The sequence below is a fragment of the Dicentrarchus labrax genome, unplaced genomic scaffold (assembly GCF_905237075.1).
Source record: "Dicentrarchus labrax unplaced genomic scaffold, dlabrax2021, whole genome shotgun sequence".
NCBI lineage: Eukaryota > Metazoa > Chordata > Actinopteri > Moronidae > Dicentrarchus > Dicentrarchus labrax.
The window spans coordinates 8,685,527-8,700,908 of record NW_026136719.1 but is presented as its reverse complement, the minus strand read 5'-3'; the positions used below and the strand labels follow the sequence as shown (position 1 = coordinate 8,700,908).

At 39.6% G+C, this 15,382-nt stretch overlaps 1 protein-coding gene across 2 annotated transcripts; it reads right to left on the bottom strand.

Moving 5' to 3' along the window:
- Window positions 1-3,826: 3,826 nt before the first annotated feature.
- Window positions 3,827-14,936, bottom strand: LOC127351139 (RNA-binding protein, mRNA-processing factor 2a). Of its 2 annotated transcripts, none has more exons than XM_051378396.1 (8): window positions 14,501-14,936; window positions 11,485-11,562; window positions 10,048-10,086; window positions 9,729-9,791; window positions 8,573-8,723; window positions 7,369-7,532; window positions 5,469-5,541; window positions 3,827-4,893 (listed from the first exon to the last, which is right to left on the bottom strand). In XM_051378396.1, the coding sequence occupies exons 1-7, from the start codon at window positions 14,765-14,767 to the stop codon at window positions 5,476-5,478; spliced, it is 828 nt and encodes a 275-aa protein (XP_051234356.1). In that variant the 5' UTR covers window positions 14,768-14,936; the 3' UTR covers window positions 3,827-4,893; window positions 5,469-5,475. The 2 variants fall into 2 exon arrangements, with proteins under 2 accessions (XP_051234356.1, XP_051234357.1); XM_051378397.1 differs by having other exon boundaries at window positions 7,384-7,532; window positions 14,501-14,935.
- Between the last annotated feature and the right edge of the window lie 446 nt (window positions 14,937-15,382).

The following is a 15,382-nucleotide window of genomic DNA, read 5'->3' as shown; positions in this document are numbered from 1 at the left end:
TGTATGTATGTAAATAGGTTGTGCAGTAATGTAGTACATGTATATACATAATGAGAACAGGTGGTAGGTAGGTACATAAATAAATATATATACTGTGATGTAAACAGTAAGTAATCTGTGGAACCATTGCAGTATATTATGAATGCACAGTGTCAGGAAATAAGTGAGGCAGTAGTATAAAGTGTAAATGTATCAATACCATGCATGCACATAAAATGACACAGTTTGAGCTCAAAAATGATCCCGTTGACAATAATCCTCCATGGATGGCAGCTCAGTCTGGTGATGTGCTGAGCAGTTTTACCCACCGGTGCAGTCTTGCTGTGCAGTTTTCAGGCCCAGAACTGGTCACAACAAGGTCATTCCTATCTTTCCTGGTGGATGAATTTCTCATTTTGACTCACCCTACTGCTTCCGCTTCCTTAGGACCCCCCACACTGTGTAAATCTTTCAACTGCTGCTGCATAAAACTCGTATATTAAGCTCACCAAAACATAAAAGCAGCACAAGGACATGTAATATATACAACAAATATGGTGACAAAAACAAACAATATAGTAGTGATGAAAAATGTGTGTCCACGAGGCAAGATACTGAACCCCAAATTACTCTCGATGCTGTCTTATCGGTATGTGAGAGTGAATGGGGTTAATTAGCTTCTGATAAGCTGTTGATACCCTGCATGGCTGCCTCTGTCATCAGTTTATAAATGTGTGTGAATGGGTGATTGTGACCTGTAGTGTAAAAAGCTTTGAGTGGTAGGTGGTTTGAAAGGTGCTATGTGTGCAGTGCATTTACCATGTATAAATAAAACACATGCAACAAAGCATAAAACCTTAAAATTTGCATATTAAACTGAGGTTTCTATCCCCGATAACAGCATAGTTCATGCAGTTACGTTTACAGTTCACTGTTGGTCATGAGATTATGATGAAAAGCTTCCACTTCATGTTGAGGTTCAAAGACGCTCCAGGGTTCAGATGTTGAGGGGGTTTCCATTCACAAAAAGGTGACCTATTGAAGAAATGGGGTTGATTTCAGGTTAAAAGATAAGTACACACAGTAGATACTCACAACAGCAGTGTAGGTAAAATGTGAGAGGATTTAAATTTAATTGATTGTGTTATGACCTTTGTGCTTCAAGTGGAACTGACACTTGATAAAAAAAAGGCTTTGTGAGAATGTAATCAGAGGCAAGAGCTGTCACCTAACTTAATTTAAGACTGGGTAAGATGGAAAGTCATTTAGCTGCGTGGGAAATAAAGTCTATGCAAGCAGCAGAAGAATTAGTTCAGTGAGGGCAAAGAATAATAGAACACAAGCACACAAATAAAATACACCAAATTAGCAATAAATGCAGTTATAGATAAGAGTTATGTAGTTTGAAGAAGCCTTGTCATTTCTTATTTAAACTAATAATTCACACAGGGTTGGTTTGGAAATCTGTAACTATGGTATATGAAATATGGTATATGGGTTTAAATTAGATAATTAGGTTGATTAATTAGAATTATGTGCTGTAAAAATATAAAACAGAATATATTTGTGGATGAGCAGAGCTCATTTAATTACAATGTGATACAGTTTGATTATATGTTAAAATACATATTTAATCTAAAGGTGAGTCCTGATGTTTCTGAGAGCACAGCTGAAAAAAAGAACCTTTATCTGCAGTTGATGCCCTTATTTTCATCATCTTGCTCTCTCCATCTCGTCGTGTGGATGTTGGGCCAGTAGAGGGCGAAAAAGTCCTGTATTAAAATAACTCTCCATGCTTTTTGATTGAGCTTCCTGTTGTTTTATTGCTTAACCAAAGGAAGATTTTTCCTTCTTATATTCTACATATTCAAATACATACGTTGGCATAATAAACCATAAACCTTGTGGCTCAGATACAGTGTTGTTTTATTTTATTGTAACAACATGAAGCAATTAGTTTACAATGTATTGTTTACACAAGAAGCAGTAATGTACATGTACATCTACGTACACATACTGTACATATATTTGTGTCTGACAATATTTGTTTGAGAATGTGTGAAATTAATTAAATATAAAGGCTTTTTTTCTCCCACATTTCTCTGAAACATAAGGGCAAACTATAATCATAACTGCATTTTCATTTTAAGAGTCTACAAAATATGGATGCTTAAGGTTTTATTGTATATTACACTATGCAATAAATACATGGATGGCTTCGTGTATTTATGTATTTATTCATCCATGTATTTATTATCTATTTATTTCTTACAGAAACAAAGAAATACGGAAATGCCAACATATTCATTCTGGCTTGCATAAATATAGCTACTCTTTTGTTGTCTGATTTTGCTGTAACCTTTATTTTAATTTTAGTTTTTAAAGGAAAATGTCGATCCCGAACCTCACTGACCCACTGCAGCCTCGGAAGATGAGTGTAGGATAAATGCACAAAGAATATAGAAATTGTGTTTCATACATAACATTTCTAGCATCTTCTAACAATCCCCAGTTATAGAGGCTTCTGAGAGAACAAAAATATCAACTACTGCCAGTAACAGAAGGGATAGTATACAGTATGTTTAGGTTTATATCTGATCCTGGAATACAGCTTGTGCCTGAAGGATAAAAACAGCAGAGAAAAGCAAATGTTCTGTCTTCCAATCTGCAGAATCCCCATCTTCACACTCTGTATTGATTTCATGTCAATCCAAATATTCTGAGAGAAAGTGATGTTAAATGACCCGTTTTTCTGTGAAGGGCAAGTGGCTGATAAAAACATTTTCTTCCTCTGAACAGTGTTCGTTTGGTTTTATTTCTCTAGATTTGAATGATCAGTTCTCTATAAGACAACATCAATTGATGCATTATTAAATCCCCTTATGGCTGCAACAAATTATTTTCATTATCTATTAATCTTAATTTTTCAGATTTAGTCAGTTTCTGAGAGCTTGTGGAGATGCCTTTAAGTGTCTTTTGTCTGACCTACAATCTAAAAACCCAAATTTACTCAGTTTACAATAAAAGCAAAATCACATTTAAGGAACGGATACATTTTTCACAGTTTTGCTTGATAAATTATCAAAATCATTCAATTGATCAGTCCTGCACTAGCACTTCTCAAATCCAGATTTTTGCTTAAAACATTCAAAAACTAGAAATATGGAATTTAAATACATTTCAATGTAATGTAATGCCTCAATTATTAGCAGGGCCTTTCTGTGTGGAGTTTGCATATTGCACTGCCTTGGAGTTGGTCTTGGGCACTGCTCCTAGTACTTAAGACGGGTTAAATGCAAAGAACAAATTTTCTATATGTTGTGCTGTATGTGATTGTATATATGACAATGACGCTTATTCTATTCTATAAAGCTTTAACTCCCAGCTATCATTCAGTGGATGCTGATCTAAAGCTTTACCATAAGTCTGTCATTGGGTATTGCATACATTTTTGTAAAAAGCAACATCAGATGCAATATCAGTCCCGTATATGACAACTTAATTGGCACAATATGGACAAATGTTTACAGTTAACCAGCAGCACCGCCACCTTACAATTAAGCAGCTGGTCATATTGAGAACAGTCACTTAAGAGTCCCTCGAGGAGCCGTCATGGTTGGTTGAGCAGCATCTTACCAGCTTATGAGGGCAGAGTGTGGAGGTCAGCTCCACGGATGATGCAAAGAGACACTAATGCAACGGTGCATTACAAATGAAAAGTTGGCATGAATTATTGATGTCAACATCTGATGTCCACAGTTCAATTTTTGGAGTTAGCATCCAGTGTCAGAGCCTTTGTTAGCTTTGATTGGCCGCAGTGATAAAATAACAGATGCTTAAACACAAATGCATTCACTTCTTTTATTCATAAGATGGGAATATTTTTTACATCTTATGCACAGCAGATACAAAGACACATGTTCTAAACCACAAACTAAATTCCTCCATCGCTCTAATCCTGCTTCCCATTTCAAAATGGCCCCCCAAAAAAAGCAACCCTTTACGTTTGTAGTCCAGTTTCACATTCTGAAAGATCGTTTTACAGCAATCTCATTTTAGCAGAATGGCACAAGCCACGTTCAGAATACCATTTGACAGATACCCACTTCCCCTTTAAACAAATTGCACTTTTTTCCTCTTTAAAACTACGTCAACGGGATTATAGGATCAAAAAGTAACACCAAAAACACAAGAGACGACTAAACATCCAACTTATACAGGTTCATTATTTAGTTGCACAAAAATGCATAAATATACATTACGCAAAAAGTACAAAAATATTTGTACTTTCCTTTGCTCAAATAATGACAGACATTGATATGATCATAGGGACTGGGGTTGTCAGAACGTAGGGATGCATTCACAAGGTCCATGCGAGATAAGCCATTTACACAACAGCCTAGCTTTCACAGAGGTAAGACCAAGGTTCTACGGGAAAACAAAACATTTAGCTGTCTAGGCCAAGGTAAAGAGGCAACACAAACACTAAGAAAATTAGGATACACAGAACTCTGCGTTCTAAATTCATGCCAAAAAGACTAACATGCAATGACTCTTAACGCTTCTAAACCTCCCAGGAGCAGCGGTAAACCCATAGAAGGACTAGCTTAACAACGGTAACTTCAATTCGTCAAATTTCCTCTGCAATTATGATCCATGGAGTTTGACTAGGCTTTGCATGAGGGTTTTTTTTTTGAAGTGCTAAGATGGTACCGCAATAGTTGCCAAGGATAAGCTCAGATTGTCGACAGCAAGATGGTTTCAACTCACACTCCCCCCATAGACAATCGGGAGGAGATATAAATACTGTTTGTTTATAGTAATGCACATTTGTCCATTAAATAAACCTGATTAAATTAATGAAGAGCTTGGCAAACCTCACTTCAGCTGGACAAAGGTGTGGTTTCCAGAGGCCTGAAGAAAACAGGAAGAACAGTTAGCTTCATTAAAAAATAAAACTTGGATCTTCTTTTTTATTATTATTATTATTATTATTATTATTATTATTATTATTATATACATGGACTCAATACATGGACTTCCATAGCCTGTCAGCAGCTTTTAGTCCCAAGCCAATTTGTTCCTTTTGAAGACAAATCACAAAAACAGGCCACAATTACATAGTTTCAGAAGTAAATAGCGGGTTTGTTGGGGACCATTTCCAGCTGTGGATTAATACACATTTGGTGTGCTAGTTAAGTATTTCATGGCATTTATGTCTTTAGCAGGAACACACTGGCTTGAGGCAGAGTGCCACAGACCGACTGGGAAAGTCAAAGTACTGAAAGATCAACACACTGTTGGTTTTTATGTTTTCATTGGATTATACAATAAAAGATCCAGCCTCAACCTTTAACACTTAATCAGTTTTGGGGCATTTTCATTATGTTGACATGACACATTCTGCAGTTTTCAGTTTGCATGATAGAGACAGTGGGTGAGGGGGTTGGCAAATCTGAACACACACTGTTGGACCAAAGGTTACTCACTAAATATCTAACAAAACTGCCGGGACTTCCATCCAGGCTGGGAAGTCTCAGAGGGTGTAGGGTACCAGCGCATCTAAAGAAACACAAACATAGTCATATACACCAGACCAAAACCAGGCTTCAGTCCTTGAAATCATCTGCAGATTTCATCCATGAACACACTTTGAAAATGTACTTTTATAAAACAGGTTTAGGAGGACTGTCCCTTTAAGCCCTGGTCACTGAAGCCAAGGGAATGTGGGTCACGTAGCCGCTCATTGAGGACAATAGTCCGAGTAATTAACAGGCATGGAAATGTGGAGCGTTGAATCTCTCCGTGTGTTAAACATTTCCACAGTGACAGCTGGTATGCCCGTACCTTTTCCACACCTGTGACTAAAACCTGTGGCAGAATGAGGCCTCACATTGAATTAAACAGGACAGAGGCCACGACTGCAGGCCCTAACAGCTTAATATACTCAGGAGGTTATCGACAGTTGTTTAGAGACTCTTGAGGTTACATTGCTGTGTCAGTGGGAAGAGAACTCTGGAGCATTTTAGGGATCTCTCATCAGATTGCAATTAAAAAGGCTTTTGCCCCCTTTGTGTGGCTACAGTCAGCTTATGTTCCAACAGGAACGTGGACAGTAAGTTGGCACCTCCAGAGAAGGCCATCAGGTCTGACAATTTCTCCGAGCAAATACCTTACATTCCTCTGCCCCTTGTGCCCGACAAAATGGCCTATGTAATAGCTGCCTACTTTGCAGTGTAGCACTCCCCTGTGCTCCAACATTGCAGGAGGAAGTTTGATCACAATGAACTTTAAATGACCCAACAAGAGAAATATTTTCCATTGCTATTGTTACTTAAAGCCCTGCCCACTGCACTAGTGCTGTACCATTTGGACTGCCATTACCTTATAATGTAAACATTTTGTACACCCATTCTCCTCCATCTTGTTTGATCACATTTTCAGACGACATGGACATGAATGAATATTTGTAAACCAGATCCAGATACAATTCTTTTTAAATTGATTTCAGACTGAAACCCTGACAGCGTGAAGCTACAGCCTAAATGCAAACTAGCACAGAATCTTAGTTGGTATCAGAATTAGTGTTTTTCTGAAATGATTAGTTGAAGCTGCAGACCAAAACATGGATATTTTATCAGTAAGAGAAGCTTTTATCCTTCAGCCCACTGACAGGACGGTGACGCATGGAGTTCCATTAAAGTAAAGATTTATACCTTCACGTCTGAGACTCATCCACAAAAAGGAAGCGATGAGCCAAAAACAGCCAGATGACAACCACAAAGAGGGATTTAAGGCAAGTGTATTGTAAGGTTACACTACATCAAAGAATGTACACATTACTTCCACTGATGGCGGCGCAGGAGTCGAGACAGTTTCCATTTCAAAATGACAAATCTTTTTATTACAATATAACTCATGGTTTTAACATCCATTCAGCCCCCCGTTTCATAATATTAATACTGGGCACAAGTTGTGCAGCAAACAGCAACCTGAAGGCTTGATATCTGGGTTGGCTTCAGCAGGTCTTTATGTGGTTATTGTAATACCTCACAGGACCACTGGGATTGTTTCAAGAATCTGAATCTCTGCTTTTAATAGTGCACTACGTTTTGAAGTTTGAAATTGCAGCGGTGTGTCCTTAATTATCTACTGAGTTTTAGGATTAAACTTTATTCCCCTCAATAAGCAACTTCTTTGTAGCTGTGATGGACTAACTGAGCAATGTGAAAACATGCACACTGCAACTTTTAAAACTCATGCATTTTATGGCAGCCGTGCATGATACAAACGCAGGCCTTTATTCACGTATATAAAAAGGCTCCCTCTATTATCAGCTGAGTGTGTACTAGAGAAAAGTGTACTAGAATAAAAGAAAGAGACACACACCGGTTGGTCCCTCACCTGGGCGTGGAGGGCTGCAGCTGCGGCAGCAGCCGCTGGGTAAGTAAAGGCTGCGTGAGGGAGGCCTGGGGTCAGCTCCGTGGTGTACAGGGGGTAAGGAGTCCAGGCATCAGGAGATGCTGGGATCAGTGCTGCCCCTGTCAGATCATCTGGGGAAGTACAGGGTGGGAGGAAACAAAAGGCTGACTGACCTACCCTTGAACATATGGGATCATATAAGCAATCAGTACACAAACTTTAAATAAGGAAGAAAATGTGTAATCAATACATGCTGAAAAAAATAGTTTCTTACTGCTTTGTGTCATTATGTGGCTTTTTGGTTTACTATTGACCAGGGATTAAACATAGTAATATCTTTTACTCTCACTAAAAGAATATTAATATCTTTAAAACTCAAAAAAAATAAAGGTGCAGTAAGACCAGATTTCACTTCCCATTCATTTCTATGTGGAACTGGGTGGTACACATTTTCTTCTGGTGGCAAATTGACTCGCCTCTTTCCCTTTGAGTTCAATCTGATTGGACTTTGATACACGAAACGGGCTTTTCAATGTCCAGTCAGTTTGAGAGCGGGTGGAACTGACCTCTCAATTAGAATTGATTTGTTTTATTCTTGTTTTATAAGGGCATGACGAAATACAAGAGGAGAAAGGATGCCGTTTGGCTGCAGTGAGTGTAAGACAAAGACAGAGGTTAATGACAATAAAACGTTTAATATAATGCTGTATTTATAATATTGCTGTTTTTAGCCGTTTAGCCATGTTTACACCCTACCCACAGTTTCCTGCCCCTCCTTCCCTCCTTGCTTTTTATACACCACACCAGCAAATTTCTCCAGGGGAAATCTGGTCTGAATGCAGCTCAACAACGTTGTCAACCATCACCTGTTCAAAACTAATGAATCCAGCAGGTGTTTAGGCAAAGAGAGCAGAGACACAACTGCTGACTAAACCCTGTGAGTGGAATTTCCCAGCTGGACAGAAGCAAAGCGGCTGTCGTAAGTCGAGATGACACATGCATGTGGAGGTGAGTTAGTCCTTAATTTGTTAGATACTGTTTTTAACCCCTGCCCATTTCTCTTTAATGCCACAATATCCTAAGACAGATTTTAAAAAGGGCAATCGAGTACTGGCATTGCCATGGTGAGAGTGGATGAGAGAGCCTAGAGTGGTGCAGCCGTACAACTTACATGGGTCCCGTGCAATGAAGTGTGCTCCTAGAGCAGGGTGGATATTTGTGGGGTTCGGTGTGGCCATCAGCTTACTCTTTGCCATCTTCGTGTTGGCTTTAGCAAACTCTAAGCGCAGGGTCTGGGGACTTTCGGGGTCAAAACGGATACCCTGGGGGGAGAGATGGAGGAGGGGAGGAGGGGGACATAGTATCGTAAGGGAGGTGGGCTGAGTTTGAGGGGCTGTAGCTCAGTAGTCTCACATGGCCTCCTTTCCTAAAGCCATGCGTCAATACTCAGGATGTATCCTTCAAGCCTCCCCTGAGCCAAACAGTCCTTGTCCTCGTGTGGGATGTTAAAACACCCTCCTCCACCTGACTGCTTTCACTGAACTAAAGCTGCTCATAAAAGAAAAGGTCTTCAAAACCTTTAAAAAAGGGGCAGACTGAAGGATACACTCCTGAAGTATTTCAACATGCTTGCATCTCTTTTTCCTCATGACAAAATCAAGAGCACAGGCAACTGGAGGAGGAGTTCACCCCATCGCACGAGCCAGAAGGAGAGACGAGGAAAAGGGCCGATGGAGACTTTGAGTGTAATTCCTTTTAGGTGGTTTAACCCTGCTTGTGTTCTTGTGCCCTAAGCGTTGTGCCCACATGCAGGTGAGTAGTATTTTGGTGTATGTGTGTGTCTGTGTGTGTGACTGCTGGTGTGTCTAAGAGGTGATGCTCATAAGGAAGGCTAGGCTATGAGAGAGAAGTGTTAGATACTGCCAATGTGGGCTACTGGGTGACAAAATAAGGAGGTTACACTACTGAAGATGTGTCCAAATAACACTACAACATGTGGCTATAGAACAAGTATTACAGTAAAGCGGTGATATGCAAAATAAGGAAAGCTATACCAGACTAAGAAGGGGTGTGTATCAAGGTCAAAGTAAACTACCGTAAGGCTACGGGATTCTGGCCTCTTTCCAAAAATGGCCCTGCCATTGAATTATAAAAGACAAAATGGGTTGGCTTTGAGAAATTTTAATGGGAAAGAAGAATTCTCCCAATCACTCACTTTTTTTCTAGGTTTAAGCAAGGTTAGAACAAATCTAAGAAATACAAAGAAACATATTTAAAAAAGGGAAAAATCAAACAAAGAGGAAATACAAAAATAAAACTATGCTTACATTTAGTGCATTTTTTGCAGCTTCAGCTCCAGACCGACTGTCAAAGGTTACAAACCCGACAGGCTGGAAGGTAAAAAAGGGAAGAAACACACTGTGACAATCGAGACCAAAAGGAGGATCATCAACATGCAAGAAGAGGCTGCATTTTTGTTGAATCAGTAATCATCTTAAAATCATTATATTCATGCTGAAGTAGAAATATATTTTTATTTTAAGCCAATGTTGAAATTACAAAGCGAGCCAACACTGCCTCGCCATTTGTTTAGTATTTTAGTATAGAATCAAAAGCAGTTCCTACCACTGATGGAAGGCATCTCACCTGTTTTGATGTTAACTTAATCAGTGACCCTTCATAACCCTGCAGGGAAGAAAGATAGCCAATTATCCACCCAGGAGTCACATGCAGCAAGTCAGGCATGAACACTTCTCGCTATATCAGGAGTAACCTGCTTGTGTGCACCTTCACTTTGAGCATGAGAGCAGGCCACCACAGATCCTTTAGTGGCAGTATTGCATTTGTTATGGTAAAATAAGGCAAAACATGCACATTTCCAACAAATGCAGTATTCAATATAGATGATTTTATCCTCAACGCTAAAATGAAGATCATGTTTAGTTTGAAAAGGGAGAAAGCACATATCAGATATGTGAAGGTTCTCTCTTTTGTACTTGTTTAAAAACAGATTAAGCATGATTTCCAAATAAAGCCACTGATTTTAAACCAAGTGAAAAACAGCACAAGGGTTGGTTAAAGTAGGAGCAAATTCCTGAGAAACGAAGGGGAATTTTGCCTGACCATAGTATTGATAGATGGGATCTCTCCTGATCCTGATTTACAACTATGGAAAATTAAACAACTTTCACTGGCTGTGATAAATCCTTACCAACAATCCAAACCAGATTTAGCTTCAGTAATACAGAGTTGAAAAACAAGAGTAGAACAGTCAATTTTAAAAGGGTTTCTCTAAATAAAAAATGGTTAATTTAAATGTAAACCTTCAAGGAATCAGATTTAACCACATTTCCACAGTGTGCCGTGTTTGCCTACTGCTGAAGTAAAAAAGACAAAAAGTGTTAACAGTGAATTATGAAAAGAAAACATTTCAGTGGTGTCACAATTCGTGAATGTTACGAGGGGAAATAAAAATTTCCCTACACTGTGGGCGAGCTGGGTCACGGAGAGGGTTCGTTGGCCAATCGCGAGGGCTACTCATTTACACATTCCACAAGATCATCCATGTGCGAGGGATACCACTTCCAATTTGGTTAGTTAGGACACGGGTGGGAGGGGTGTTTATGGAACCGGAGTCCAGTCAAAAAACAGAGCAATGGACAAACAATGATGTGGCCTCATTTCCATATATGCAAATATCTGGACTTCCATTAACAGGGGGATTGTTTGATTAAACGACAAAACAAAAACTAAAAAAAAAGGAGCACAGATAAAACTTTCTTCTGTGTGAGCTGAAGCATCAAATGCTACAGGCAGTAATATTACTGCATCATAAAAAGGGGGTTAAAAAGATTACCTGCACACTGGATTGCAGTTGCTTCCTCAATACTTTAATAAAATGTTTAAAAAGGTTGTCCTCTGTGTGCAGATATTCATTTCAGAGACTTTTCATGACTCTTTCATCACCTGGCACAGCACCTACCTTTGCTTTATATCTAATGAGGGTAGGAAGTCTAGTCTATTCCATTTATATACCCCAAAAGCACAAGACCCTCCTTAGGAATACATCATGTTGTAACTTACCTTAAAAGGTCTGAAGAGAAGGTAAAGTTCCCGGGGTTTGATATCGACTGGAAGGCCACTGACAAACAGTGTTCGTACCTGCAAACAAGAAGCAAAGCAGCATTTTGTGAACTGGAAGTGACCATCTAATTAATATTCAGTGTCTTTAGATAGTTCTTATACCACATGCCGCCCTGAAAGCTGCACAAAACAAATATAAAAATGCTTGGCCATGGTCCCAACATTTCTCATTTCCTCCTTAATCACCACACATATGCATTTACTGGAACTTGTAAGTGTACATGCAGTATACGTTCATGGCCATCAAGTCCTGTTAATATGAGAAAGGGAATAAAGAGAAAATTTTATTTCTGAAATATAAAAAAAAAAAAAAAAAAAAAAGCCCACAATGTGACTAAAGCTTGAGCTGGACATATGAACCGACTCATGACTCAGTTGTTGGTCAGGTGTTCTTAACCTTTTTCTTGACGCTGATGAAGCCTACAAGCTACAATGCACAATAAAGTTGTTTTGTATACTGCGTGTGTGATTTGGCCCTTTAAGGCAAGACAAGGAATGTTTGTCTTGTGACCCTTTAAAACCAAAACCACATCTTCAAGCAATCCCTCATCTGTAGGATACTGAACGATACACTCGACTCACGATTCGATATAACTCGCGATACGATTTTCACTCATCTTGTTAACAAAATCAGATTGAAGACAAATGAGTGAAAAAAGATTCTTAAACAAAAAAAAAAAAAAAAACTACTCCTCTTTATCAAAGAGTCCTTTATTTTCTGAGGTAGGGTATAAATTGTGCAAAACAATGTATATTTCCTATTGTCAAGTAAAACTGATGCCTTTACGCATTGATACTACGATTGATAAAAAAAGAAAGAGGTAAAATGATCCAGTAGTTAATAAAGCAAAGATAATAAGAAAGTCTGAAAAATAAACCATGTTTTTTTCCCCCCTCGCTTTACTATTCTTTAAACCATCTTATCACCCTCAGATTAATCAGGCGACCTCTTGGCTGGCTCCTGACCCTCAGGTTGGGAACCACTGTTTTGGACCCTTGTCAGGACCAAAACATACAACCAATTGATAAAACGGATTTCAAAATAATCCCTTTAGAATTTAACATTTGTCCAATTGTCAGATCTGAACAATCTATGAATGATTAAAACAAAAACATCCTGTCTTTCCTCCAACATGTTTTGAGTTAAACGTTTGAACATAAGATGGTCTTCATCCTGCTGGGGACCCCTGGATCCCCTTCAAGGACCCCTGGACATTCCCTGACCAGGCATTGAGAACCGATGCCGCGTACAGTTCAGCGTGGCCGGGGAAATAAAGTGTGCAGTGCGAGGCCCATTAGTTCCCAGCCGGTGGGGAGGCCCTCAGTACAATGTGGCTGCCAGACAAACAGCACTGAACAACGGTGCACAGCGTGACACCATTTCCTTCCTCTGACCCGCGGCCCCGACCCTGCCGGCCCTCCAGCATTTTTCAGGTGCCGCACAGCAGCAATTCTCAGCCCTTTACAAGTCAGCACATACAGATATTCAAGGCCGGCACAGCTGGACACAAACTCAATGGAGATGTTTTAATTTGTCCACCGGCTTCTTGTTGACTGAGCGGCTCCAGGAGTCCCCTGTATGTTTTAATAAAATCTGAAATGCATCAGTCATATATGTATGAGGATGTCTAGAAACAAAACAGAACAACTGTTGATGACAAGATAATATATCTCGGTGATTTAACAAGTCTAAAAACAGACTTTTTGGCTTCTAAACAGATCTCTATCCTGTTTGCTTACTCTTTGCTTTTAATTACAAGACGACAAAAAAAAAAAAAAAAACCAAGAGGCTAAGAAAAGTCAAGTGGCCTCATGGGGCTTTGTTGTAAGATAATGGGAACAAAGGAGGACCAACAAAAGGCCCAGCGCTCCCCTCAGTGTCTCTCCATAAGGAGTCATTAAAGAGGAAATATAGCTGGCCACACAGAACTGAAGAGTGGCAGCTGTAAAGAAAAGTCAACATGGATCATTTGAGTCAATTCAATTAACCTAATTGATTTAAATATTATTGGATTTAATAGGCTACAATTCAGATTTTTTTTTTTTAAATCTATATATTTAGACCCACAAACTGCAAATAAGGATCTCTTGGAACCTGTTAAATGTATTTTAAGGTTTCAGTTTCATGATGAGCTGAGGGCCTCTTCAATGATTAACTGAGACCAGCAGCATTTGTATGACGCATCTTATTTAGTTTGGCACCTGAACGCAAACAAACAACTAATGTCACCGCAATTAACTGTGGATGCTGAGGAAGAGCGTGGAGAAGAAAAAAAAAAAAAGAAATCAATGAGCATTTTAAAAATAAGAAGAATCACTAGATTTTGTATTTTTATTTATAAGACTTTTTTTTAACCCCTTTTCCAATCCAGACCTGCCGCTGATTTTCTAATTTCAAGCTTTTTTCTTTTAAAACAATGTCATTTTTGGGATTTGATCCACTGGTTTTCAACCTACAGCAACCTGCAGTATAAGTCACAGAGACACAATATGAAGGTGGCAATTAGGTCTTTAATAATATAGCCTATATATTAAAACAACAATTAATAGTTAACAGCTTAATTGGTTAATTTTAGTGGTTATTTGCTGTAATTAGGCTACAAAATAAAAGAAAGACTGAAAACGTTATGAAAAATAAATGCATGTTGAAAACACATTTTGGAACATATTGCTAAACATTTATCTGTCTCATGTGCTGACTTTGATACTCCTCTGGAAGTGGTTTCGCCCCTTTAAATCGCGCCTTCCTCGCTTCCTTATAAACTGCTTCAGCACTTCAAGTGAGGGCGAAATAGCCACTATGAGCTAAAAAGGACTTCCACCCAACTCACAGCTTGCGAGCAGAAACTTACCTAAGTCTGAATCTGTGACCGGAGACACAACTTTAGTGAGTTTACATGTCAAAGTCCCGGTGCAGCTGAGAAATAATAATAAAAAAAACTTGAGTTAAACTCACCTCCTCTTCGATGGACACGTTGTTATTCGGCTCTGCGTCAGCTTTGAGACTCATGTTGACGGTCGCCTCCGTGGCTGCAGCTGCACAAAGTATCAAGTCTTTCTTCGTGGAGTGATATTTCCCCCAAGTGCGCCTGAAGCTGCAGTGAAAGTCCTGGTGGCGTTTGAACTTGAGGGGAGATGTGCCGAGGTGAGGTCGTGCGGTCGAGGACGGCGAGGTATCCGTGGATATCTTAGCAGTAGGAGTAGTACTGCGATTGAGAATCATTCATAAAAGGGAGGAAAAGGAAAGAAAAGAAACACAGACACGCGCTAAACTAAAGGTGAGAAGGTGGACTTGGTGCTCCGTGTGTGAGGGTGAAAGATGGGGGGAAAGAAGTGCGCGTAAAAAACCGAAAGCCTCTGCGCTCACATCAATGCCCTCAGCTGTGGGATTGTGCGGAGAAAGAACAAGTAAACTTTTCTCATTGGAGCGCGTCTCTCTCTCCTCCTGTCCGTGAGTGAGCCCCCCCCCCCCCCCTCTCTCTCTCTCTCTCTCTCTCTCTCTCTCTCTCTCTCTCTCTCTGTGTGTGTGTGTGTGTGTGTGTCTCTCTCTCTCTCTCTCTCTCTCTCTCTCTCTCTCTCTCTCTCTCTCTCTCTCTCTCTCATCCTCCCTCCTGCTTTTCAATTAGGTCATCAATTATGTTGGAGTCCGCTGTGAGCCGTAATCAAGCTGCAGATCCGCCTCAGCTGTTGCAGGAAGACCCGGCCCCTCCGCCGCTGCATCACCGTTTCTATGGGACCCGGAGAGCCAATGGTAATTTATCCCAAACCTCTACAATCAAATTAGCCTAGAATAACAAAATATTATTATGACTTTATAATATTTTTGTCGTAACTTTTC

Excerpts from the sequence above, each read along its gene's own strand:
- LOC127351139 (XM_051378396.1), bottom strand. The coding sequence starts at position 14,767 with ATGATTCTCAATCGCAGTACTACTCCTACTGCTAAGATATCCACGGAT. Across the intron at positions 11,563-14,500 it reads ACGTGTCCATCGAAGAGGAG|GTACGAACACTGTTTGTCAG; the intron begins GTGAGTTTAACT and ends TCTTGTTTGCAG. Across the intron at positions 10,087-11,484 it reads TTCTCTTCAGACCTTTTAAG|GGTTATGAAGGGTCACTGAT; the intron begins GTAAGTTACAAC and ends TCTTCCCTGCAG.